Genomic DNA, 26,513 nt, shown 5'->3' on the forward strand with positions numbered 1-26,513 from the left:
ACCCACAAAATCTGAAAGGCCATCTGGTGACCACCAAAAAAAAAAATCAAACATGATAAAATCATATCTCCGTCTGTTTTAAGAGGAAATGAAAGTTCTCTGCAGTGTAATATGAGCATCAAATACATGTAACAGAATGTTATGCCTCTATTCTAACATTCTTCACAGTTTTCAGGCAAAATACTCACACTTATAAACAGCATCTTCTTGCTCTCAGTTGTCATGTTATTGGTGCTATACCTCCATCCCAAACTAATGCCATCCAAACCAGGACTTCTGCAGCTACCTAGATATTTATTCTTCATGGATACAAAAGTTAAAATGACTAAAGTGTGTTCAGAAGTGTATTTTATTCATACTTTTATGCATTACTTGTGTCTGGTCAAGTGGAAGCTCTGTCATATCTGTATAGTAGCAAACAGTCGCCAGCATATATTTCATTAAAAAGCCTGTAGAGCTTTCAGTAAGATGATGCATGGCCTCTATACCTCACAGTGAGTGAGTACAATTAACAGATTAACATTCAAAATGGCTGTCCCAGGCCTGAATACCCTGAGGGTCAGCCGTCATTAGATCATTTTCCCCCGACAAGGACTGTCTCAGCTGTACCCATCCATCACAGAGGCCCTGGGCACTGGCCTGGGAGACCGTAAACCAACACTGAGACCTCAGAGGAAGGTGAGCTGCCGTCCCCGTCCCTCCCCTTCACCTGTTATAGTCGTCACACATCAGCAGTCCTCTGACTCCTGCAGCTACAAACAGTTAAAAGGGTGACAGCTGGTCGGTGTTGCTAAGCTGTGGAGCAGGGCATCCTCTATGTTGGTTTCTTACCTTATCAGGACACTTATCCTCTCTACTGTACTACTTCTTTTGACCCAAGGCAAAAAAAAAAAATCTCCCAAATTACAATAGGAGAAGCAGCACCTTTATCTTAGAGAACAAGGAGGTTAGCAGACCTCAAGGCAAAGAGGAAAATGCAGGAAGGTGCTGCAATATGACCCATTGTCTGTGCCTGAGCCCCTGATCAAAAGCCTTTCGCACTTTGAAGTTATCCCTCTGATCCATCTCCTCTGATGTGAATCGTTTCATACTTAAATCGTTTTTGGGAGTAAAACATTGTACGCAAGAAGTAAAATTCTCAATGTTGTAAGCATCCCAAAGCAACCTATCTTTAAATGACGTATTCCCTCTAGTGGCCATAGTAATTACGACGGGAGCAAAGAAGGAGATCCTCATGGTGGGATGGATAAAGTGACAAAATGGTGGATAAAGATCGTTGATTTCTAATTTGAAATATAGCTTTTTAAAAAAAAAGTCTCGTAATTCTAACCAACGGCAGTGTTTCACCAACCCTAACCAAGAGGGTTTAATAACATATTCTTGCTGTACTTTATTCTCACATCAGTCACTAAAACAAAAGATATTTTCTCAGAGAAGAAGACAAAGTGTTTCACAAAGCTTCAGTAAGTGTGACATTAGTCCCCATGTGCTTCTCATTTGGTGCATTCATTTTATCACTTTTTAGTTGATGTTATGTCATTGTAATTAAAAACCTTGGAGGTCAACCTTGAACAGTGACTGTTCAAAGTGGAGGTCATGTGAGTATCCGAGCCAAAATCCCATCCACGGGTTGTTGTGTTCAATCATGGCTGAAGATCATACACGTAAATCATCATTGCTAAAAAAACAAAACAAAAACAAAACTAAACAAAAACATAGAGAAAACATTTCCAGATAGCAGCCACATTTGGCCACAGCACAGATTTGAGCCTCGTTTGTCAAGACATTCATTGTTTTCTGGGTAAAAACTCCAGGGGCCTTCATTCATTGTTGATAGATGAGTTGAGATGAGCGTCTGAGTCAACGATTTCTTTTCTCTCGTTTGTTTTTCAAGGTATAAAGATGCAGCCCAAAGGCACACGTATCGATGGAATTGATTTGATATTGGCTTGAGAGTTGGAACAATCATTCAGCAGCTGGGAATAGCAAATGGAAGATTGATTCTTCTCCCTGAATCTACCAGCTGACCAGTGGTGTGAAAATGTGAATCAGCATGGAAGGCCGCTGTTGATAGATTTACTGAGCAATAAAAGCAGTCAAAGAACTCAGATTATGGCTGTTTGTAGCCTCGTGTCATACCTGTCGCCTCACGTCAGAGTCCTGCTGACTCTCGTTAGAGGGATCACGGGTGACAGCGTGAAGTGCTGATCTGTGACGCTTCTGTTTCAGGACTCTCGCGTCACTTCCTGTTGCATGGGGTTGCAGTTGGTTATGATGTCGGCAAGTGACAAAATCCTCACAACAAACAGGAAGTGACCACCAAATGTCAGTTCAACCACTGAAGTGTTTCGCTCAGCTGATATAGTTTTAGTTTTATAGTTTAGTTTTATCTGTGAAAGACGCGAGAAAACATACTCACATGATTCAGTATCAATTCTTACCACGTGTGTGTGTGTGTGTGTGTGTGTGTGTGTGTGTGTGTGTGTGTGTGTGTGTGCGTGTGTGTGTGTGTGTGCATATATATTTTAAATGTTGAGATTGTCATTTTGATAACTTTGACTGAATGGAGATGCGAATTCCCTCCACAAAAATCTAGATTCAGGATCATACCAAGCTGAAAACATATGGTTACAACTGTTAAAGTGGCATTAGGACCTCACACACAGACAAAGGCCCTCCGACACCTCAGCTGCCTGTTAACATGTGGGTGTAAAGAGTGAGAAGCTGCTGGTCATGATATCCAGAGGTGTGCAAACCACACGGAGGAAATTATTTTCCACTCGTCAACACACAGTGATCCGAATGAGACAGACGGATCAGAGGGTGTTAGATGGCATCCTCCTGGCTGACTCTGTTTGCTCTTACCTCAGATCAGTGTGGCCAAAGGAGCAACACATGAGCCACCTGGTTTACATGAGGATGGAGAAAAGCCTCTCTGACAAGCACAGCCGGAGGGGCTGCCAGGAGTCCCCCCTCCTCACACTGGTATAAACTTTGTCATCTGGGTCTCACGTTGGTGAGAAGAAGACGGACGGACAGATGTTGCATTGGGGATTTGCTGTTGTTGTGGAAAGGCAGCATTAAAAAAACTCCTTTGGACGAGTTTCATTGATTCTTTCAAGGTCCATTTTCCTGAGATTTGAATAATCAAAACCTTTGGCTTTGTGGCAATTTGAAAACCCTTAGGAATTCAGATTATAAGACTGAACCTCAGGTGGTGTATTATAATCTGGTCTCCCTATTGTGACAGATATGTGTGTGTATGAAGTAATTACACAAAATATTCATGCTTGCACCTTTCCTTCGATTGTGGTTTTTTTTCCAAAACAAAAAGTTTATTTAAATATCTTGACACAGTTAGAAATACTCCTGTACACAAATGACTCATTTTGATGTCATGTAGATTTGTATTTAACTGTATTTAGTTTTTGTCGGAGGTTTATTATCACTGAGGTAAGAGTTTGATGAATTTTCTTGGAAGACCTGCAGGAATGAAAATCTGATTTAAAATTGTGTCTGAACTCTCTCGAGTGCATGACTCCATGGCGTGATTTTCTTCCCACCATCCATATTCTTATCGTGATTTTTCACGCAACACCATAACGAGCACCACTCCCAGACCTGCTGCAGAGATCCAGGCAACAGATGGAGAGACGTTTGCATTCCTGAGCAGTTGGAGAGAACAAGACACCAGATGCTGTGCCTTATATTTGAAGTGTTCGCTGGCTCATTTGGAGGTATGGTAGCCTGAGCAGGACAAAGAGTCAAGGCCAAATATCTTGGCTTTGTAGGAGTAACAGCTGGGTGGAACCAACCAGGATGTCGCTTCACTTCATTAAAGACTCAGCAGGAAAGCAGCAGAGCTTTTCCAGCTCTCCTCCCTCCCTCTCCATCCCTCAACTCCTCCCTCCAGTCTGTCACACTACACATCATCCTTCTATCTATCTATCTATCTATCTATCTATCTATCTATCTATCTATCTATCTATCTATCTATCTATCTATCTATCTATCTATCTATCTATCTATCTATCCATCTATCTATTAGGGCCCATTTCCACTGACTCCAACACAGTACTAACTGTTACCATTTTGGTCCCTGCTGGGGTTCCAGGCAAGCAGAGCTGGGACTAAAATGTGACGTAAACACATAGCGAGGCGCTGATTGGGTAACTCACCCGCTTACGTCGTCTACTTCAAATCATCTTGGCCTGGGTGGAATACTGGTTGCTCGCTTGGTGAAGTCTTTTATACTTTTCTCAAGTGTTCTGTTTCACCTCTTGAATCCTTGCCTGTCTTGTCGTCCTTCACTTTTCGTTTAAGCAAAAACCACCGACCGAGCAACAGGCATCACGCTGCCTCCATGTCCTCCATTGTTGTTGTTGTGTCGCACACAAATTACGCAGGGGAAGTCGCGGCCGGTGAGTCCCACCCCCGCTGACGTGGTACCCGGTGCAAGTGAAAACACACCCGTACTGACCTGTACGACCCGACCCCACCTAACCCAAGCCGAAGTGAGCCAATGAAAACGCGCTCTATCTATCTATCTCTCTATCTATCCATCTATCTCTCTATCTATCTATCCATCTATCTGTCTGTCTGTCTGTCTGTCTGTCTGTCTGTCTGTCTGTCTGTCTGTCTGTCTGTCTGTCACTCATCTATCAGGATCAGTCAGCAGGTCAGGATGTGAGCCTGTTTTTTTTATTTTTTAGCCAGAATTTCACAGTAGGAATAAAAGATTTGTGGTGGATGTTCAGTTGTTGTTGTTGTTGTTGTTGTTTTTCTCCAGGCAAATGGTAGATTGGACGTGGTCATTGACCTGGTGAGGGTTTGTAATTCTGCTGCTAATTCTAAGCAAACGTGATAAGGACCGGCTCAATGACTGTAAGCTGTTCTGATCTGATCTGATCTCCTAAAAGTGTTTCTCTCCAGTAGCAACGATCCTAATCTGATCCACACTGGAACCCTGCAGAGCTGCTGCTTTACAGCCACAACCACCAACAAGCTGCAGCAATGTCACCTTTGAGTTGTGATTGAATACCTGTGCAGTATCCATTATCTAAAATTCAGATATTTTACTCTAATGTTTATACATTTATTTTTTTTAATTGCTTTTTATATTTTTATAGTATCTGTTATATGTCCCTCTTCTTTGATTACTACTGTTCCAGTTTGGTTTTTTTTTTTAGGTGATTGCTCTTGTATCTCCAGAGTGATGATATACATCTTAAAAGTGTGTTTGTGAATAATGTCATAATTTAGTCTCTCCTCCATCCACCATCTCACAGGTCAGCCCTTATGGGTATCCTGTCGCACCCTCGTCGTTCAGTAACCGTTCGTGTCCAATTGTCCAAAAACAAACACCGACCCACACACTCACACATGCCCTTTTGGCATCCCTCGCTCCATCAGTAATAGCCGATCACTTCATGATTTGCTCATTCAGCGAGTGATGGGCAGATCCCCCCTCAGCACTACAATAGAAAACACCTGTTAGAATCTGCTTAATCCTAACCAGCAGCCCTGCACTCTGGGCTTTTGGGGGCCCCATCTAATCCGCACAAGGGCACCAGGCCAAGGCCAACGCAGATTAGAACCCCGCCACCCCTCTATCCATCCATGCACACACACCTCCATGTCTGCCACTGAAAACGAGTATTTGAATCGGCCCCTTAATCCTTGGACTCGGTGGAGCCCTCCTCACAGCCCCCATTGCAAACCTAATCGTCATGCATCCCCTTCATGACCAATCACAGACCCAGCCCAGCCCAACCCAACTTCCAGTGCTCACTTTGAGCCCCCCCAACACTCCTTTCCCCTCCCCCGGTGGGTATGAAAGCCCATTGATTTGTTGAGTTTGCTTCTTTTGTCTGCAGTCGGCCGAGTGTTAATGAGACATCCAGGGTCCGAGGCCCAGTGCCAGGACTTTTGGCATGGGAGATTAAGGTCCTGATCTGGGCATCTGTCACTGCCCAGTCCCCCTGCTCCCTCATTGCTTTGGGAGAGGCCATTTCTTCTGTGGTTTTTCTATAGTTTAAGGGTTATCTTCACCCTTTAAACAGTTTTTCACGCCATAGTGTGAAGACAGTTAAAGTGAGAGTCATACACACATTCATATGTATGACATACAGGACACAAACACAAGATACGGGCATTGTATCAATGTACAGGCAGCTAGTTATTTAACACGTTTCACACAGACTCATGGGTGACTGTCAGAGAGATCGATTAAATTATTCAACACACACAGAATATCAAAGTTAACTCAACTATGTATATCTTTTTATTTATAATAGATTCTACACAAGAATTTCATGGTTACCAGAGGAAGCAAGATTGATTATTGGTGCATTTATGAATTTACATGTATTATCCCTCAAACAGGGAAACGAGGAGGCCACATACTTTATACTTGATACATCTTTTTTTTTCAGATGTGTCCAAAATTGTTTGAGTGGCTTTAATTTATTTAATAAAGTATTTAGGGAAAATGTTCTGGTGTGTTAACGTTTACATCGGCATCAGCGTAACAGGCAATATATCATAGACTCAGAGTAAAATGTGTCACTCCTGTTTGTGAGCTCAAATTTTTGTGAACTAAAACTAATTGAACATTTATAAGATCTTCAGTGACCTGTTTGGCTCTCAAAAGCCTGGATCGTGATAGTACTATGTCGCCATCTAGTGGTAAAATGCACGTCTGTTGTAAATTTTCTTTACAAGGAGGATGTGAGTGTTGCATGGAACCCTGTATCCTTGGAACCTTGACGAGCAAATTCATTTGTGGCGATTATTTGAAATACATTTTCTTTATACTGATAATTATGTCCCTAATTTTTGTATAAATCACATTCTTCTACCTGCATAAGTAACAGAGCTACACCGCCATCTGGTGGTTGATATGAAATGCATATGGACGATTCGCTGAATCGCAAGAGAACTCATACATAACATCAAACGATTATCACATCGACACCATGTGCATTTGAATAAAAAAGGCGAGAGAAAAAAAAACAAAGCTTGAGTTGCATAATGTTTATTTTAATTAAGGCACAAAAGGAGGCAGATTTCCTGATGACTTCAGAGTCAGAAGATTGCTTGAACTTAATAAAAACAGTTTCAGTCTAAAATGACTTCCAGAATTAAAAACTGCCCTTGTGTCCTATTGTAACTATAACTGGACATTTAAAAAAAAAAACGCCCTGCATCTAAGTATCAAGTGAATAACAACAAACAACAGCTTTAGCTCATCTTTCACCATCGCCATTCGTATCACAGTTGTGCGTGTTTCCGTCAGACATGCAGCATCTTGAAGACACGTTTACATTTGATTGTCAAGAGATCTCAAGTCACAGGCAACAGCATAAAAATATTTTTGTACCAGTCTATTAAAAAAAACAGGAACATGTAATATTTTCCTTGTCTTGAAAGCATGGCTTACCTGCCAGGTTAAAAGCAATTAAAAATGGCTGTGTATCCATTCGCAGGTTGCTCTGCAAGATGACGGGATGTGCTAAATCTCCGAATCAGAATGTTGAACAACACTGAAGATTGAATCAAGTTAGTTTGAGATGATTTTGTCACAGGGTAGAAGAGGGCTGACATGGAAGTCTTTGGCAAACTTGTTCTGAAAAAAACAAAAAACAAAAACAAAGCTGATAAGCTTTATGTCTTTTATTTTAAGTAAATGACAATTTCTTCACAAAAAAATAACTGTATTCATACATTTTCTCATTATGCCATAAGCAAAACATATCCTTTTGGTGTAAAGGGAACATCATTTCTCTGATAAGTTCTCCGGTCTTGTATTTCAGACTCACCATGTGCTCAACAACTTTGATGTGGTAGGGAATTCCGCCCATCTTCACACACTTCGCCATGTTCATCCGCTCTGGATCTCCAGCAGTCAGGACAGGAGCATCAGGGTCAGCCTAACGCAGGAGAACGGAACCCACATTTAAAGTCTCCTTTTCAAACCTTTTCGAGCTCAGATCCTTGGTTACATTGTTCACCTCTTCAGCAATACACGCCAAAAAAATCCTCTGTATTTTCAAATCCCATTGTTTCTGACTAAATGTGACATGCGATGCATAGTGTATGTTGCTTTGAGCTAAGATTAGGCAGCAAACAAAAATGGTTCTCCAGTGTGTTTTTGGCTCTTCATCACCTCAAACGCGCAAAGTGCCGTGATTATGAGTGCGTATTCATTGTGAGAGAAAAGAGCGATCAGTAAAAACTCCAGATTATGTGCAAGACATCCCTCAGACACCCTCCATTTGTGATCAGTGGGGTCTACTCACCGGGTCCAAACCTCTCTGGATGGACAGCAGGTCTGACATCCTGTCAGTGAACCCGGGAGCAAAGTTCTCTGGGTTGATCGCCACGAAACACTGACCCTGCAAACACAGAACAGCCATCCGACAGTGAGTCTGCAAACTGACCCAACGCAAAGAATAAAGACGACGTAATCGCGTGGACGTCAGGCTCATTGATTTTGCTTAAATTTCAGATATGCACTGTTTAGACAGCGGCTGTGTTGAACGTAAGTCAGCTGTCATGCTTGACGTCTTCACTGTTGTTGACGGACAAGGGATCCCCTCACCACTGACATGTGTCAAGTTTTTCGTTGTAATTATGTTGGCTTTATTTTTGTTCGTATATCCCAGTATTGCAAAAATTTACTATGTATTCAAGAATAAGGCTGTATTTTATCACCATTGTGGGCTGTTTTGAATATCCTGTTGCTCGTGTTTGTGTAGGGTAATGGCAACAGGTTTTATCTCGGTTAAATGTGGACTAAAGCAAGTCTTGTAAAGTTTAAAAAAAATGCAAATTATCACAGGACCTGAAGACATTTCAAAATTGTGTTTGTTCCATTTTAGGTCTAGCATTTAGCATCTCTGACTTACAGGTTAAGTAATTTTCAGCCCAAAAGAAGAACAAGGGAGCTAATTTTAAAAACCACTGAGAAAACAAGCCAACATGGTAGGAAAGTCCTTTAAATCTGTGTTAGTGTGCCCTATTCAAAACACAACACGAGCCAAAAAGTAAACATACCAAGTTGGCGACGCGGTCAGTTACTTTCCACGTGCGGATGTGTTTGCTGTACTGGGCACCCGCCAGGATACCACAAAACACTTCCACCATCATTCCCAGACCGTAGCCTTTGTACCCTCCTGAAGACAACAATACAGATGTCACAAGACTAGATTACATGACATCATCAACCACGTACATGTCCCACATGTTGGGCCTGTCCCTGTTTATGACTGTGTTCAACTGTTACCTAAGAGAAGATACTCTTTTGGGCACTAATTGACTCACATCTTTCATTCCTCCATGTTTCTGATGACAAAAACTGTGGCCATAGGACCAAAGCTGACCTCTGAAATGAAATAATTCTATAACTTTAAATCGTTGTCATTTTTACATCAACAAGTGATGAACATATTGTGTCAGATAAATAGTGAAATTCACTGTTGGCATATAACAGTCCAATAATCAGCCTGAGCAGTGTTTGGATAAACACCAACTGCTATCAGCCCCTGGAGCTTATTTCTGACCTGTGGCTTCACTGCCACCGATGGGAACCAGTCCTCCTCCGCTGAGGACTCTCTTGGGGTCCTCAGTGAGCTTGCCCTTGGCATCACAGCCCCAGCCCTCAGGGATCGTGTCTCCACGACGCTCATGGAGCTCCACCTGTGCACATTAAAAACAATAGTGCCATACTGAGTACAGTCCTGTTCACACTGATTTCAATATGGATTTGTTACCAAAGACAAAACTAGTTCACGCTCTGCTACTCCTGGTTTTCAAATCCAGTAAAGCAAACATTTCAATAAGATTTTATCTGCTAAAATTCTCAACATTTTAAAAAGTGAGGGCTTTAAAGTCAGCAGTGATTCAGTGGTCACTAGGAATGCGTTTCTCCAACTGCACCTTGTTTCTGAAAAGCTTACAGCCCAGGTGTCCCCACCCATCTGTTACCTTTTTAAAGTTGGACTCGGAAGGTTGGAGCTGAACCCGGCTTCTAATGGGTCATAGGTGGGGTGCACCTTTGACAGGTCAACATCAATCATGGGGGGGTCTTAATCATTAAAAGACGAGAATTAACATGACTCAATATTCAAGCTGTATGATATAAACAAACCCGTGTGGCTGGCTAACTATCCCACTGTTCCTGTAGTCTGTTGAGACCCTCTGTACGGCTCAAAGGTTCAGTTCTACAGTTACTCAGCTGCAGGACTCAACTCTGGCCTCCCTCCATGAGCTGCAGCTCTTTCAGACAAACATATGGGGGTCAAAATAAACGAAACACAACCAACTTTGCCGCAGGACACGTGTGTAACTTGAGGAAGAGGTGTTCTGGATGTAAGGCACATTTATGGCAAACTGAACCTGTTCTCACCTTTCCAAGTGCGACAGCTGAGGTGGCCATGTCCAGAACAAAGCTGTCTCCGTTTTTAGCAGGAGCCGCCACGCTGATCGGATTTGTGCCTAAAGTGCACTGGAAAGAGAAGTTCACATGATTACTCCGAGAAATACTACATCCATCATTCTTATGATTCTGGTTCAAACACGCACTGGCCTCAGTTTCTCACCTCTTTGCCCCGTGTGGGGACCACCAGTGGGGACGTGTTGGTGAATGACATGCCCTGTAGGGGAAGGGCGGCTTTTACATTAACAAAACCATTTATTCAAAAACCCTATACGTGATATTATCACCATCATACAAAACAAAAAATAAACTTGCGTTTAGTTCACAGATTTCTCAAAAGTATGGGATCAGTTTGTAGAAATATTCAAAACAAACCAACAGATAAATGAACTTTCAACTCACAATCATGTTTTCTTTCAGAGCTTGCATGGCGTAGTATCCGGCAATGCCGTAGTGGTTGGAGCCTAGTATAAAAAGTAGTACAGACATGTCATGGTGTTTTTATTTAGTCAAGATTTGTTTACCATTTTTCCATCCGTGAAAAGACAAATTAAAAATTTGTAGTGGGACATTCCTGGGGAAAATGAATGCTTTAAGTCCAACTCACTGACTTAGTTCCTCTCCTCACACACTTAACTGCCTTTACATGAGCCAAACACTCAGCTAAAATCTCAACAGTGGAAATGAGCCATTGATTGAAACTGGACATTCCATTCAATCAGATATTTCAGCATATCTCTTATGACTGAGCACAGTGTTGTGCAAAGACCCATGAATGAAACAAAATTTAATGAAAATATATGATGCCATTTGTGAGCTGTTGTTTGTTTAGGTCTCAAAGGGGCCGTGTATCATCAAACTCATCATCAAACTCTTACTTTTCCTGCATTTTTTATAGAAAAGAAGACTCACCGTGTGCCACCACCCAGCCAATACCGACTTCTTTGGCTTTCTTTATGGCCAGATTCATGCAGAAGTTTCCTACCACGGGACCCAGGAGGTTCTTCCCATCTACAAGCGCCGTGGCTGCGCTCTCCTTCTCTACAACCGGCTCACCATCCTTGGCACAGATCTTTGAGTGAATGTCTTTCATATACATGTCTGTGGAAAGAATAATATATAGACAAAGAGACGATGAAAACAAAACTGTCCAGATCAGAGGATTAAAGCTGGCCAATGAGAAATAAGGAGAAAGTTGAAGGTTATGTGGTAAATTGTGCATATTATTAACTATATGTCTGATGTCAAACCCTTGGGCAGACGAAGCAAACTAAATTAAAGCTGCAAGCAGCGTTGTTAGGGCCTGAGCCCCCGCGCGGCCTACGGCCGCGTCCTTGACACCGGCCCGAATCCAACGGTGTAATCGGCAAATCCCTAGGCCTTGTAGTTTAGGAGATACGAGCCTCAGTGCGCTGCACAGTGTGACTGCAGAGCTGAGAGCAGAGCTGCCAGCTGGCCCTGTAAGAACCCCTCCCCCGCTGCACTGTCTCTGATCTGTGCTGGAGTGGAGAGAGTGGAGGATTCAGAGAAATGTAGTGTGTAAAAGCTGAATAACTCGGTATACGTTGGCCAAAAGTCACACATAATATCATATTTTTTGTAGGGATTTTTGTCAGGAATCCAGTGGTGTGTTTGTAAAAGCTGTGGGTTGTATGGTGTAGATGTGAGAAGCATTTGTTTGAGAGTATGTACCCTGAGAGGACACGCTCTCCCCATAGACTTCCATTGTAAGGCGAAAAGTGTCTCCCCCACTTGGACGGCTTATAAAATCCAAACTGAGCGCGTAGTATATTAACCTTTAGGAGGAGACAGATTTTGTTCGGGGCGCAAAATTGTCCAATATTAGACATTCGTGTCCAAATTGTGGACATCCTGTTAAGAGTTAGTTCAGGGGTCTGAGTGTATGATTTATCCGTCTTGATGAGACGAGTTCAATGGTGTTGGTCCCATGTCTGTAGGACATTCCTACAGGCTGTGGTGTGGTTTTTTGTGTATGTAGGTGGCGCTATTGAGTAGAGCGCCTCTTTTTTGTTTAATTATTGAAATTTTCGCCGCACCCGATGTGCGTATCAAATTTGGTGAGTTTTCCAGCATGTTTAGGGGGTCAAATTAACTTTTGAAGTGGCGAGTGTGCCTTCGAAACATAATAGGGTCTTCGCCAGGTACTGGCTCAAGCCTGATTTATGCTTCTGCGTCGTGGCGACGCCGTACCTACGCCGTCAACGCAGACCCCAACGCCGTAGCCCAACGTGCACCTCCAAAAAATCCTGACTACGCGTCGCGTCGACGCATAGTGACGTGAACGTCAACGGACTGTGTGATTGGTCCGCTCACACGACGTTTCCGGTTCAGCACAACAACACCGCTATTTTTTAAGTTTCTTTGGTGAGAGCAACACGCAAAAATAAAAATGGACCAAGCCGAAGAAAGAGTTATCGAGGAGGTTCGCAAGTATGACCACCTTTACAACTTCCATTGTTGTCTCTGTCTCTGACCCATGTGCTATGACCGGAAGAAAACTAAGGAATTCGACAAGAGTCCCCCAAAACCATACGAAGATAAAGCCACACCCCTCTAGTGGCTTGGCGGTGAATTACAGAGCAACGCGTTCCCTCGACGCAGAACTATAAATGCACAATGACGACATAGGGGCTACGGCGTAGGTACGGCGTCGCCACAACGCAGAAGCATAAATCAGGCTTCAGGCCCTAACTAAGCATTCCTAGTCAATCCAGATCGCATACATCAGCTGATCTGGGTTCTGACATCAAACTATGACCTAGACCTCAGGGTGTCTGACAGTTAATCGAACAAGTGCAGGAGCCAATGACATCACGATGACATCATGAGTGTAGGGCAATGGGCTGTGGAGACGGAGAATCTTTGACTTTGGTCACAGAGTTTTGACTTTCACCTCTGATGTTATCTATTTACGCATGAATGTTCTCAAAATGGGGGCTCTTTCTCTTTATAGGTGGCTCCATTTCCCCTTCCAGGAAAAAAATTACACACAAGTATGCATTTATGATAATACAGTAGCATCAATCTAGGCTTAAGTTGTTACCTATCAAGCCTTTTTATGGGTTGCTACCTTTACGTTAGACCAGCAGGCACACACAGTGGTCAACTTTACACTCACCCAGCCTGTTGAGTCCATGGCTGTAGTGGCCCCTGTAGTCTCCCTCCACCAGAACCTCGGCCAGGCTGCGGGCATGATGTGGCTTGGTGCCCACAGCCGTCATGCACCTTTCAATGAAGCCTTGGACTTCCGCCTGGCTGATCAGACATCTAGACAACAGGAACGTTTGTCGTCACATTGTGATGAATGTTTTCAAGTCATGCGAGTCGTGGATTTACCAGAGTAAAACTGCATGTTGCAGTTGTTTGCAACGTTTGTTGAACAATAACCTGATGTTAATGTTGCTGTATCCACATTGTTCAGCTGTCTTGTGCGTGCACTGTATGTCTGAAATTAGGGCCCCTTGAAAACAGGAACTGAATTGCATTGTAGTTAATTAAGAAGAAGAAGAAGAAGAAGAAGAAGAAGAAGAAGAAGAAGAAGAAGAAGTAAATATCACATTTTAAGGCTGTCCATATGTCATAGTCATGTGGGCTCCATGCTAATTCAAAGTCTGAAGTCCATTTTTGCAACAGCGATTTCACAACTTGTACCCATATAAATAAAGCAAGTCACGACAGTAACGCCTCGCTGGTAAAACTTTCAATTCAGCTAAGATCAGTTAGAACTACTCTGGACAAGCAACATTGTTTTATTTTTTTTGTAGCAAAGTGATGCTAATCTAAGATCTGGGAGAACATCATGCATCAGATGATGTTTTGGAAGAAAAAAAAATGTCTGCCAAGTGTGGACAGTGTGAGCCACCAGTAGTTAGAAACAGTGGTGCCATTGTGTAAGTCAATTTCACATCACATGCATGACAATCCTTTGAAGAAATGAAATGCCTGACAAGAAAAAAGCCTTTATCGCGAGAAGGATACTGATGTCGCACGAGGAAACTCTTCAGGATGCAAAAGATTAATTTATAAGTATAGAGACAGATTTTGTATACTTTGTTGCAATAAGTGGCTTATTTGTGTGCATATTCATCCGTCTCACCTTTTCTTTCTCTCTTTTTTTACATCTGTTACTTTCTACTTTTGAGTCACAGGTTAAAGGTCACATTTTTCACTGGCACATGGTTCCTCAACAAACACTAGATGCAAACAGTTACATCATCGTGACAGCAGAGGGAAGATGGTTGACAAATGGTAAAAGAGGAAAGCTTCAAACAAAGATTTGACGATTTGCAAGTGAGAAGATCCAAAAGTGCAATCTGTTCTTTGAAATTAACCATTCAAATGAAACACTTACTAAAAGTTGTCCCTTAATAATTAACACCGACAGTTAAATATCTCACAATGAAGACAGTTTTTTCTCTCCAATGTAGTGCTTAACCCTTTCACGCCCCCCCCCCCCCATCCCCTCTTCCTTTCCTCTGTGTATCTGTGGCCTTCAAAGAGGGGAACGAGGGGGAAAAAAACACAAAAGAGGCCTCGTAACTTTTGGAATGCGTCCTAATTGCATCAAGATATGTGCAACAGTTGTGCTGGCTGTTCCTGCTGTTTTGGTGGTTCTCAGCTTCTCTTCAGAAAAAAAACATGTTGTTCTCGATGCAGCTCCAAGCCGTGTGTCGGGATGCCACCCCTCCTTCCACTGGGTAAATGTAACACAACCCATTTAAGGACGAAGTTTTAATTTTGTTCTCCTTGAGATTTTAGACAACACTCGTAGAAAGCACGTTGTTCGGAAAATGCATGACATGTGTTCTTGTAGAGTTTCTCAAAAAGAAAAACTTATGTAGACCACATTGCCCCACCCACCCCCCATCCTTCCATCGCTAACAACAGGCACATGATGAGAAGTTGCTTCACTTTTAGTACATTCAGCACAAGGTGAAGTTACTAACTCCAGGTTTCACAAACAGTTCATGTAGAGGAGTCAGTGGAAAGCTGCACAAAATTCATAGTTAACAGATGTGGGGTTTTACTGTTTTTGTTTTATTATAAATTATAAAACTCCAAGAAAACTTTGATGATGTTAAACGCCATGTTCTCCATTCAAACCCCTTATTGGTGAATGTGGGGGTTTCCATTTGGTCGATACACGTAACTCAATCCAGGGGTAAACGCGCTAACATCTGGAATCAGTCAGGTCATGAGCAGGAGGGGGCTGAAACGCATAGCTGCCATAACACAAACCAGAATGAAGTCCATTTAGAGTATGGAGGTTAAGGAGGTCCCAGTGGAGACTTATGCAATGTGTTATGTAAGATAGCAGGGAAAGCTGAATGGCACATTATACAAGTTCCTGTGAAGAAAATATGAAAAATAATGGATAGGGGAAAGCATGGCCCAAGGCTTCATGATGGAAGTGTGACAATCAGCAGCTGCCGGCAACAAAAGAATTCTTTGTCAGTGACAGTCAGTGTATCCCAAGGTCAAATTTGGGGCCCCTATGGGCTGGGTGGGTCTTTGCTTGGACTCTATACTGTAAATATTGTTAGCTGATCACATTTCAAACATACCTTTTACATGCACAGCACAAATTATCTCTTGCATTTAAGAGGTACGAAAGACAGAGGGCAGCTTGGCCTTCATGGAACTTCTCTGAGACGCGTCACACCATGGAGGAGCTAATTGAAGACACTCTTGAATGTGTAGGGCGGTGTCTCTCTACGGCCTGGGATCAATTATACACAAGCAGCAAATGAATCCACGGATTTAAACTAACTGATACGTTTTTGAGTTTGTTTTTAATAAATGCACCCCGGACTGGACTGGACATTCATACTGAACGGATTTTTCTGGTGATGTAGAAGAAATTGAATGGAAATTGAACGTGATAACCCGGTCGGCGTAGAACGGAGTCTTCAAAACATCTCATCAAGCACCAGACTGGCCTGATAATCATGATAATCCTCATAAACAGCAGTCACACTCATGAGGATGAGACAGACAACAAGGGTATTTCTAGACGATGCCTAAAGCTTTGGCCACAGACGCTGAACCAATCTGCAACAAAGTGAGAATTTAAAGTTAAATTCCAATCAATTTTGTGGACATATATAAAATAAATACTCCCCAACTTCTCTCATAGACTAAACTTCACCATTTCAACATGTGGACAAGCAAACTTTTGCTGAAAAATGAAAGTTTAAAGTGAATGATTGGATGATGAATCAAGCTTAGTGAAGTTAGGAGCTGGATGTACGTCATTCAACATTCATTCAATTCATATCAATCTAAATGCTTTTCCAGGCCATGAAGGAGGCTGCTAAATTTCAACTGTGTGTATCATTTCCATCGGGAGAGGCCGGTCCTTATCACCTGACGCATCAAGAACAGGTTTGGTCTCATCAGCATGTAAAGTCATGCAGCTAATTACCACCTCACTAGACGCTGGTGTGGAGATCCTGATCTCCTCTGATTGAAAACCTCTTACCTGGTCATGTTGACTGTCCTGCTTTTGCGCTCCTACAGGTCGAGTGTGTGGTCGGTCTTGGCGCTGATGATCTCGCTCACTGATCCACGGAGACTCGCTCTACAACTTGCAGCAGCGTTTGGAAACGCCCCGCGTTGTCAAGTCTATCAGGTATCCTGTCGGTATCGTCTGTAGGCGTGTTGGAGGAGAGGCTTCTTTAGGGGGAGTTTCACTGTTTCTTCACCACACAGGCCCGTTCTAGCATGGCAAGGTCGTGGGGCTCCAGGCGTTATGTAAACTTAAACCTCCATGCTGATTCAGTGTTTGACGTCCCTGTCTGTAATGTACCACACCGAGGACAATAACGTCTGGCAGATGTGTGGCTCTGACATGTGAAGAGCTCCAGCTGAGACTCCTCCATGTGGCCGGTAGCTACACGGGTAAATGGGTGCCAGTTGTTGCAAACGTGCAAAATACTGAGACTGCATAAGAGGTTGCATTGACGAATTGATGCCTTTGTTAAATTGAAGCTCCATTAGTGTTAATATGTGTGACTGGCTTGAACAATTCTCATCAAAAATACCAAGTTAATAAGCAAACCACTATGTTTGGAAAAAGAAAAACCAGATTCCAGTTGACTTTCAAAGGAAATTTGTTGGCTTACACAACATTTGGGACAATTTTAACTTTTTATTGCAAGCCTAGGGACCACTTTTTGAAAGCCTGTGGGCATCCAGATAAAGAATACAGCTTTCCAGCTGACTGTGCTGCCTGTGACGAATGAGATGATGCCTTTAGGTTAAGGTGTAGTCAGTTACATGGTAAGATTAAGACACAATGGTAAAGAAGATTAGAAAAGTTTAAATCCATGACATCTTGAACCTTATCGTGCATCTGCATTTGATTCTTTGTTCTGAATGTGGGTGTTTTAAGTGTTTCATTCTCTTTAAACCAAATTGGAGGGGGAAAGATGTGAGCAGGAGGGTGTGCAACAATACAAAACAGATGATGGAATGAAGAAAGGGAGAAAAAAAAACCTCATCTTCACTCTACCATTTCTACGATGAGACCACTTCTTTTTTTTGACAATCAACAATTTTTACCTTAATTCTAGCACCTTTCTGTTGCTGCAGTCTACCACAAAAATGATGAGACAAAGACTGGCTTGCAAACTACAATCATGCCATCCTCAGTGCACAATAATATGTCTGGACTTGTGCTCTCACTGACAGTATTACTGACTGTTGTATAACAAACCACGGGACAGCCTGTTCCTAGCATGCAGGACACAGATGAAGTTTGCACTTAGAGTTGTAGGGTAAGTTTTGATACATATAACTAACTTGAAACAAAGGATGGGTAAGATTCATGCACACTGTATGTGTTATTTCTGATATTTTTGTCATCCGCTGTGATTCAGTTCCATGGCTGAAGCAACAACTCATGTTTGATCAGAAATGTGTCACGACGGGTTTTGGTTGCTGTTGTTAAAACACGCAAAAGTCTGCATCATTGGGAAAGTCGGAGTGATTAAGGCACCAACAACACGGCATTAACCTAGAAGCCGCAATGTGCTTTTGTGCCAAGATGTATGTTTACAGCACCGGAGACAGATTTTTGGGGTCCTACGAAAACACGATGAATTTCACAATCTGTTTTTTGCAGACTTCATCTGTATTGATGTGTCACATGGCTTTACTTTCCAACTGCAAGTTTCTTTCACACAGCTGTTGTCAGTGTGTCACGTAAGTGTGGCCATGAGTGGATCCTAATTGACTGCCCATTGGTACAGCAGCAGTTCTGGGATGAATTTTAGTGGATGTAGTTGGATCCCCACCGTGTAATGTTGTGTGATCAGGTTAGCAAATATCTCAAATAAAAAACAGAAGAGAATGTGTGCACTTAAGCTATGATTAAATCCAGCTGGCCACAAGGGGTCAGGCCACTCGCAGGAACTGGTTTGCCGTTTTCATAAGTGGTGGGTGGTGCAGACCCACATATAAGAATCATTTATTTGAATTATTGGGTAATAATTCTGTTCGGACATTCTGGCCGCATGGCGGGCACAAGATCGTGCAAACATAATGAATCCCTGATCTCTGGAGTTTTGTGTGAGTTCACATGTCGCAACAAATGTGTCATGACATCATGATTGCTGGCATTTTCAGGAGACAGTGAGATGCCAGTAGAGCTACAATAGCAACTTTTCATTAACAGTCTAAAGATTCAGTTATCGATAGAACCTGGCCGCCTTCAGTATGAAGGGCACAGCTGCAGCGTACATTTTATTGAAGTATTTTCCTTATGTAACATCCCGAAAAGGCTTTTTTTTTTTCAGATAATCCACAGAACAGAAGAGTGGTCAAACCTGCTTTCAATTAAATGTACAGACTGGGGGGAACATTCTAGAACAGTCCTCTTGAACCCAGAGGCCCCTCATGTGGGCTCATCCCGTAGCTCCAGATGGAGGCGGTTCAAACGTGAAAACTCATTTTGAATTATGTTTGGTGGTCAATGGGTCAGAGGGAGATGCAGCAGTATGGCAGTTAGTTGTTGGCGTGTTTGGGAAAAAAAAAAGAAAAGCGGACGTCAGTTGCAACACCTCCTCAAAGATGTGACAAATTTCAGCAGAAATACACTTCACACTTTTCTACATGTCTGACCACGAATACATTTGATCCGTCAGGGGGGGTTGAATCAGAAATCTGTGTCATTACAACCTCGAGAGATTTTTTTTTTCTTGTCTTTCCTTGTACATATTTTTTTAACATGTTATCTTCCTGTGTCTGTCACTGACTTCAAGAACTTTTTTTAATGCCTTAGTTTGCTTGGAAACAGGTCTTCCAATTTGCCATTTTCTTACTTCCTTCCTCTTTTGTAAAATCTTCCCCTGCATTTTTTTAAAGTGGCCAAGAGGTGGCACTCAAAACCAGAGATCATTTTTGAAGATTCTCTCTTGACAGAATTGTGGTAGTGCACTTTTGATAAGTGAGTCTGTTGGGTAAGCAAAGATGTCAATGGATGACTTTTGGATTTCTTCAGGAATCCCAGAAGTTGTTCCTTGTTTATACTCATCTTTAAGTATCATAAGGTGATGTCATCACCTCATTTAGAAATCAGAAGAATAAATATTTCCACTCCTTTTGAGTTCTTGACAAGTTCGTTTGAGTAAAACAGCAATAAAAGATGCAAAGCGAGGTGAACTGGGTCCTTGTGCTGTTTTATATTCCTGTTGTCGTCATCAGAGAGGAAGTAGAGAGACTCAAATGCAGACAAGCGTGATTTTTTCAGTCCTATTTCAGGAGGTTTACAAGAGTCTTTTGTGGTATTTATGGTCTTTTGTGGTACTTTTCTGCTATTGATTCATTGAAAGACATACAAACCTTTACCCAGATGCTGTTTATTCAGCTTGATACAACCAGACTCTCAGGGGACTTAATAGTAATACCCTTGTGAATTTTGGAGCCGTGGTTTTTTTTTTTGTATTATTTTTCTTTTTCTTATGTTTATTTTCATGTACTTATACACTATAAACATGTTGCATCTTGCAAGTTTGACCAAAAGTGATGTCATTTCCATTTTTATAGAAAAATAATCTTTTACTGATTGACCATAGTTTAAGCAGAGGTGGACAAAGGACACCCCCAGTATTTGAGACAAAGTAAAGATGCTCTTGGTCAAATATTATTCTGCTCAAAATGAAAGTTAATTAGTCATATTTGTTACTTGTGTTCAGGTGCCAGAGTACTTGCTTTTAAAAATACTTTTTCTCTCTTTTCTTTTCATTTTTAGATATCAAAGCATCGCTGGATTGTTTCCGAAATTCATTCATGTATAACAGCAGACCCTGCAGCTCTCTGACACAAGCTTTTCACAAAGTCTACATGAGTAGCTATAAAAGGTGTGTGTGTGTGTGTGTATATATCAGCATAGAGATGCATTTGAATTCATGCTTAGCTGACTTCAATCTTCATGCTTAAAAGCAACGTGTAATGACAATGTCAAAAGTGCATTCTTGTCTTAGAAATGAAGAGGAGTGAAAGTCGTGTGCATAGTTCCTGTCAGCTACTGAGGTTTAGGGCTGCCAGCGAGGACTGAGCTGAGGTTTGAGGGCCAAGGTTGTTTGTTGACCCTGTCCCTGACTCACACAATAGCACAAGTTAATTAACACAAAGATCTGTAATTGTATGTCTTTCACTCGCTTGACTTTTGTGAACAACTCCCAGAAAGAGCAGTGGGATGTAAGCACCACTCCCTCTGCAGTGCCGCCTCCGAGCCTGTAATTCTCCGCAGTGCAGACATCTGTAACCATTTCTTTCAGACCACAGGAAGAAAATAGAAAGTTGTAAGCAAGAAGCTGTGATTTGGGTGTGTATAAATAAAGTTGTAAGCATTGAAGAGGTTGCTAATATGATGGGAGTCCAAAGGGTGGGAGGTCGGGAGGAGCAAGACACCCAGGTCATCATAGACGAGGCGCAAGGAGCAGAAGGTTGAACCTCCAAGGGAGTTGATGTAGGTCGTCCAGACGTACTCTCAAACCTTATAAATAGAAACTAGTTTCATTCTCTGTATGCACATCATCTTTTACCTTCGTTCAAGTTGTAAATAACAACAGCTGCATGTGCACCATTCTCTCCAAATTCTTTTTAAAGAAGTTACATGTCCTTATTAAAGGTACAGCATTGCTGTAATGTTGGATACTGTTTTTTTTGTGATTTGCTGATGCTGTTGCATACAGGATGTGTTAAGAAGCTTGGCAGGTTTGGTAACACTTATCTGAATCTAACAAAGATATGTGGGGGTTTTTCTTCAGCAATAAATATATCTGGTATAGCAAATCTAAAGGACAAACTAAGCAGCTTTACAAAAGTTTGGCAGAACTGGATTACATTTATACTAACTGACCAAATACTGACCAAAATGTGTGCCTACTTCCATTCATGATCATTCCCCTGAGCAGATGCAGGCTTCCCCATAGCTGCTGATGCCTCTGTGGTGGTCTGTCTGGGCTGCCCTGCCTCACAACTGAGAGCACATTTATACATTCTCCTAAAAATGGATGTTCTGTGTATAGTTGGAAAGGCAGCAGCAGCAGCAGCAGCAGCAGCAGGCTCACAGCTGGGACGAAAACAACCCTGCTTTCCTTGTTCCCTCTAGACCCGCCCAGGAACTAAATCTATGAAGCCCCAAATTACCACTTTCAAGAAGGGTGTAGGTGCTGCAGCAGAACCACGAGAACCATTTGAACTCACACCATCTCTTCATCAAGTATCACCCCTTAACTTAGAGGATCTGCGAAAGACCTGAAAGATTTTTGACGGCGTTATTACAGCATCACTCAGCAATGGCTGGAAGTACACACATGAGATAAATTAAAGGAAACAACCCTATAAGTTTAGATGACGTGCCAGTATCACTTGTTGTATCAGTGACTCACCATTAATGCCTTCAGTTACCCAACATCATTTCCCCCTTTGTGATTTCTTGTTGGATCCAGAATTCAGAAAACATCATCCTCACACTTGTTGCTGGAGGATACTGGCGGGTGAAGATGAACAATTCACAACATCTGCAAAACATCCATTTACTAATGTAAAATGCCTCTTCTACTATCAGGATCCAGACTTCTTTATCCAGCAGTATGTGCAATCCTCCATTAACACACATTTTAGCTAAAACATACCAAACTAAAATAGTTCTGGTTTAGCGTAAGCATGACCAAGCATGACCGGCTCCAGCAGCTGAATCCGGCCATCCATTGAGCTGAGAGGCAGGAGTTCAACTGAACGTGCAAGAGCTGATCAAGCTTGTTGGCATCAAGAAAGGAGAATTGAGCATATTCATGGAAAAAGAAGACTTGGATTACACCAGATGATGCATTTGAGAGTTAGTAAATGGATGTTTTGCTGTTGTGTTCCTGTCAGCTTCAAGTAACAAATTTGTGACTGCTGTTTTCTGAAATCTGCATTCACCCAAACGTCATGCAGGGAGGATGAAACATCTTTGTGTATACAAAACAAATAATTACCAGTGACTGTTAAGCAAATGACATCTTTTGGATGAATTATCGTTTTGAAGAATAGATGCAAAAGAGAAGTTCAACTCAAAAGCTTTGTGGCAGAAAGAACCTTGTGATTCTTTCTGTTAGAGAGAGGTTTGGTTTAGGAGAATGTGGTTCTGGTTAAAATAAAACCTTTTCACAAAGGTTTAGTATCAGAAGACTCTCTGGCAGAAAACCTTCCAGGCAAACTTCTCAGACAAGGAATGTTTTGATGGATCTCATCTCAACTGAACACCTACAAGACATGTTGGACAAACGTGTTACACAGAGTTCTCCGCCAAAACCATTAAAAACACCAAATGAGGGGTTATATTTATGAGGAGTGGAGATCCAGAGATTAACAGCATCTACAAAAGGTACACTGACCCTGTTCTGATGGCTCATAGGGGCCCAGCACTTTGCTAAGATGTTAATATTTCCTTTAGTCCGTCACCTATCTTTAGCCCACGTTACACTTCAAACCAGCCTCACAAGATAAAACCATTAAGTGATGAACAAAATTAAAACTTCTCCTTTTCAATGCGTCACTGAGTTACTCTGATTTATTTTAGCTAATTCACAAAAGGTTGGCACCAAGATTATATAAAACCAACATATAAAACAAAATACTTAAAAAAAAAAAAAAACATGGGTAATGGTAAAAAATATAGGCAAGTTAATAAACATTTTAAACACTGCAATATGTAATGGGAGGTGAATGTTGATTGTCCTTTGCCTATTTGTTATTAGGCTGTTCAGACTTTGGCTCCACAGTCTTCCCCACTCTTCTCTCTCTCTCTGTCCTGACTAGAGGGACTGCAAATTCAGCTAAATATCCATTTCATAAATACAATAAATAACAAAAATCACCGAGAGAAGTTGCTTGCTAAATCTCTCATCCTGGATTCGGCTCTTTGTCTTGCTTGTTTCCCCTCTTAACCACGAACACTCGTCAGTACATCGCGATCAGACTGCAGTACAGAACTCCCTCTCAAACTGACATTATAGCTAAGGATGCAAAAATACTAATGTTGTTCACAATACCGAAGATTTTTAATTTCACGTTTAACGAGTGGCTTTGCTTCTTTTAGTTGGAAATTTCAACCAGAACCTACCTGAGGGTGGACTTGTTACTCTGACACTCAGATCCTAATGAAATATGGCACATCAACGGTGTGAATGCTTTGATAATACACAGCTTACAGCACTTCTGCCTCATTTGTGTCACACACACGGTGAACCTTCCCCCTTCTATCAGTACATAATATGGCTGCTGGTATGGGGAACAGATGCGATGTCAAAAATGTTTTGGATTTTTTTTTGTTAACTTTTGTCCATTTTTTTCTAAACTTGGGTGAAACAAGACTCTCACTTCCCTGGCTGTAAACACTGGTTGCTGTTATTAGTACTGGTGCATCCCTATTACATCATGTTCTTTCTCTCTATCTAAGATCATCCACTGATTACATTTTTTAAATATCATCACAAGGCCTGTTGTCCAGGACTTTTACTGCCTGACAAGCCCACTATCACCTTCATCTGCTGAATCAAATCCAATGCCCTCTCCCCGTGGTTAGTGTAAATGGGTAGACTGATCTGTTACTTCCCCCCTCTTCATCCCCTTCATCCTCATCTACCAGCTGAACAGTTTCATGAAGTTTTGGAAGCCGTCCTCCCCGAAGAAGTCGAATGAGCCTTGGGAGGATCCAAGGTGGACCAGCAGGAGAACCAGCAGGACGATGACCAGAAGAGGAATCAACAGGTTCCAGCCGGCCGCCAGGATGTTGTACCACTTGGCTTTGTCTGAACACTCCTGAGCCAGCTGCAGGTTTCCCTGTGTCTTCTGGTCCCTGGCCTACACACACACACACACACACACACACACACACACACACACACACACACACACACACACACACATCATTGTATGCATCCACGGAACACCGTTTTAACAAATACTAGGAATCAGTTTCATGTTTTTTTTCTTTTCTGGCAACTGGAGATATGTTTGCTTCGACTGCCCAGCAAAATAATAGAAATAAGAATACAGAAATAATAGTAATGGTTAGTCTCATCCTCTGTACTACAGTGAGAAAAAAAGGGTCATATAGAGGGGGAAATTATTTGGATGTCAACTTGTTCACTCAGTTTAGTCATTTCATGTTTTTGAGCAACTCATATCTTGTTGACTATCAAAATTTAGGGAACAAGTTACATCTGGTGGTAGTGTTTTTTTTTAGTAGTAGTATTTGTGTAGGTTGTTCAGGTTCATGGCAGCAGGGATGAGATTATTGCGCTGCTGCTGCTGCTGCTGAGTGTATCTATCTATTTCGGAATGGGCCTGGCTTAGTCTTTCCTTAGCACTCTCTAATTTCCCATGAGTACTTGCCCATTAGGAGGATGCCAATTATGCCATTTTTAACTACCCAGACAAGAAGCCAGGCACTGTCTTTAATTTGAGTTGGTGGCCAGTACTGCGCCTGGGATTCAGAGCGGCATCCATGAAGGGTATGGGCACCCTTTATGGTTCCTGTCTTTCCAGGAACCATTTATTCACATTTGGTTCGCTCTTATCTGCACACTTCAAGGAACTTTAACTGTATTTTAGAGAGAATTAGAGGCGTATGATTTGGTTCCCTTTTTTGCCACACTTTCATTCCTGGAGTTAAGATCCCACCAGCTAAGTTTCTGTCTGAACACTGAGACTTACACCATAAAAAGCCTTGATAATGCTCCCGATGCTTTCTCACATTTCAAGGTCTCCTCATTTTTACATGTAACTGCTGCACAAATCGGACATTTCAGAGAATCTTGTGTGACATCATTTACTTGACTTTGGATGAAAAATAATGGCCAATGTTCTTCTTAGGGATTACACTGTAGCACCGGCGGCACATTTCTACCATGCTGTTGTGTGTAAGGCTTTTTAAGTCAAATCAGAATTACGGAGATGGGCGTATTGTGGGCAAGGTAACTGAAGATCAAATGTCCAGTGGCAGAAACAGATTTTTTTGTTTTGTTTTTGCATTATACTCTTAATCCCATCATAGGAACACATTCTCCAGTCACTGTTTCAACATCTTTATAAAACTTTTTTTTTTTTTAAAGGTACCTAGTATCTCCCTGTGTCTTGGCTGTTTTCTGTTTAATGTAAAAGGATTAAACTTTTAAAGTTTGGCACAATTTCTTTTTTTTTCTTTTTTTTTTTTTAAAGAAGGAGCTTACCTTGATGGAGTAGATGAGAGCCATGAATCCCAGGCAGCAGAAGTTAACATACAAGGTGTTGCACAGTGACCAGATTAGGTAGTCCCGTGGAGCATTCTTGCCAGTGCTGCCCATGTTCACCACAGTGGACCCGGCTGGTTTACGGGCAGACTTGCAGTTGGTCAGCGGAGTGCAGTCAGAGGGGAAGTTGTAGGAATGGTTGTCCATGGCTAGTTTTAGTTAAGAAATCCCTGCTCGTGGGTGAATATGTTGCTAATTTTCCAAATACTTGTGCACGATCCTTCTGTGGAAAGTATAGCCCCCCCGGGTAACAGGCTTATATTGGCCCA

General features: G+C 42.0%; 2 protein-coding genes and 1 long non-coding RNA gene across 3 annotated transcripts; 1 reads left to right on the top strand and 2 right to left on the bottom strand.

Annotated features, from left to right (window-relative positions):
- Positions 1–7,020: 7,020 nt before the first annotated feature.
- On the bottom strand, positions 7,021–17,102 carry LOC147259257 (uncharacterized). The gene is made up of 11 exons (XM_086209526.1): positions 16,941–17,102; positions 13,578–13,726; positions 11,351–11,539; positions 10,841–10,902; positions 10,602–10,655; positions 10,409–10,507; positions 9,564–9,699; positions 9,058–9,176; positions 8,301–8,396; positions 7,821–7,931; positions 7,021–7,627 (listed from the first exon to the last, which is right to left on the bottom strand). Exons 1-11 carry the CDS (start codon positions 16,946–16,948, stop codon positions 7,562–7,564), a joined length of 1,089 nt encoding a protein of 362 aa, XP_086065652.1. The 5' UTR covers positions 16,949–17,102; the 3' UTR covers positions 7,021–7,561.
- Positions 16,911–26,266, top strand: LOC147259258 (uncharacterized). Its single transcript, XR_015117199.1, has 3 exons — positions 16,911–17,090; positions 20,712–20,820; positions 24,600–26,266. It is a non-coding gene; the product is annotated as an uncharacterized LOC147259258 (long non-coding RNA).
- On the bottom strand, positions 23,284–26,460 carry ifitm5 (interferon induced transmembrane protein 5). Its single transcript, XM_086209527.1, has 2 exons — positions 26,185–26,460; positions 23,284–24,814 (listed from the first exon to the last, which is right to left on the bottom strand). Exons 1-2 carry the CDS (start codon positions 26,389–26,391, stop codon positions 24,593–24,595), a joined length of 429 nt encoding a protein of 142 aa, XP_086065653.1. The 5' UTR covers positions 26,392–26,460; the 3' UTR covers positions 23,284–24,592.
- Between the last annotated feature and the right edge of the window lie 53 nt (positions 26,461–26,513).

Source organism: Aulostomus chinensis, chromosome 7 (genome assembly GCF_037954235.1).
Source record: "Aulostomus chinensis isolate RoL2024-O1b breed Wild chromosome 7, RoL_Achi_v1.0, whole genome shotgun sequence".
Lineage (NCBI taxonomy): Eukaryota > Metazoa > Chordata > Actinopteri > Syngnathiformes > Aulostomidae > Aulostomus > Aulostomus chinensis.

Excerpts from the sequence above, each read along its gene's own strand:
- LOC147259257 (XM_086209526.1), bottom strand. Across the intron at positions 10,903-11,350 it reads TGGCTGGGTGGTGGCACACG|GCTCCAACCACTACGGCATT; the intron begins GTGAGTCTTCTT and ends TTTTTATACTAG. Across the intron at positions 9,177-9,563 it reads CGGTGGCAGTGAAGCCACAG|GAGGGTACAAAGGCTACGGT; the intron begins GTCAGAAATAAG and ends TGTTGTCTTCAG.
- ifitm5 (XM_086209527.1), bottom strand. The coding sequence starts at position 26,391 with ATGGACAACCATTCCTACAACTTCCCCTCTGACTGCACTCCGCTGACC. Across the intron at positions 24,815-26,184 it reads CTCTCATCTACTCCATCAAG|GCCAGGGACCAGAAGACACA; the intron begins GTAAGCTCCTTC and ends GTGTGTGTGTAG.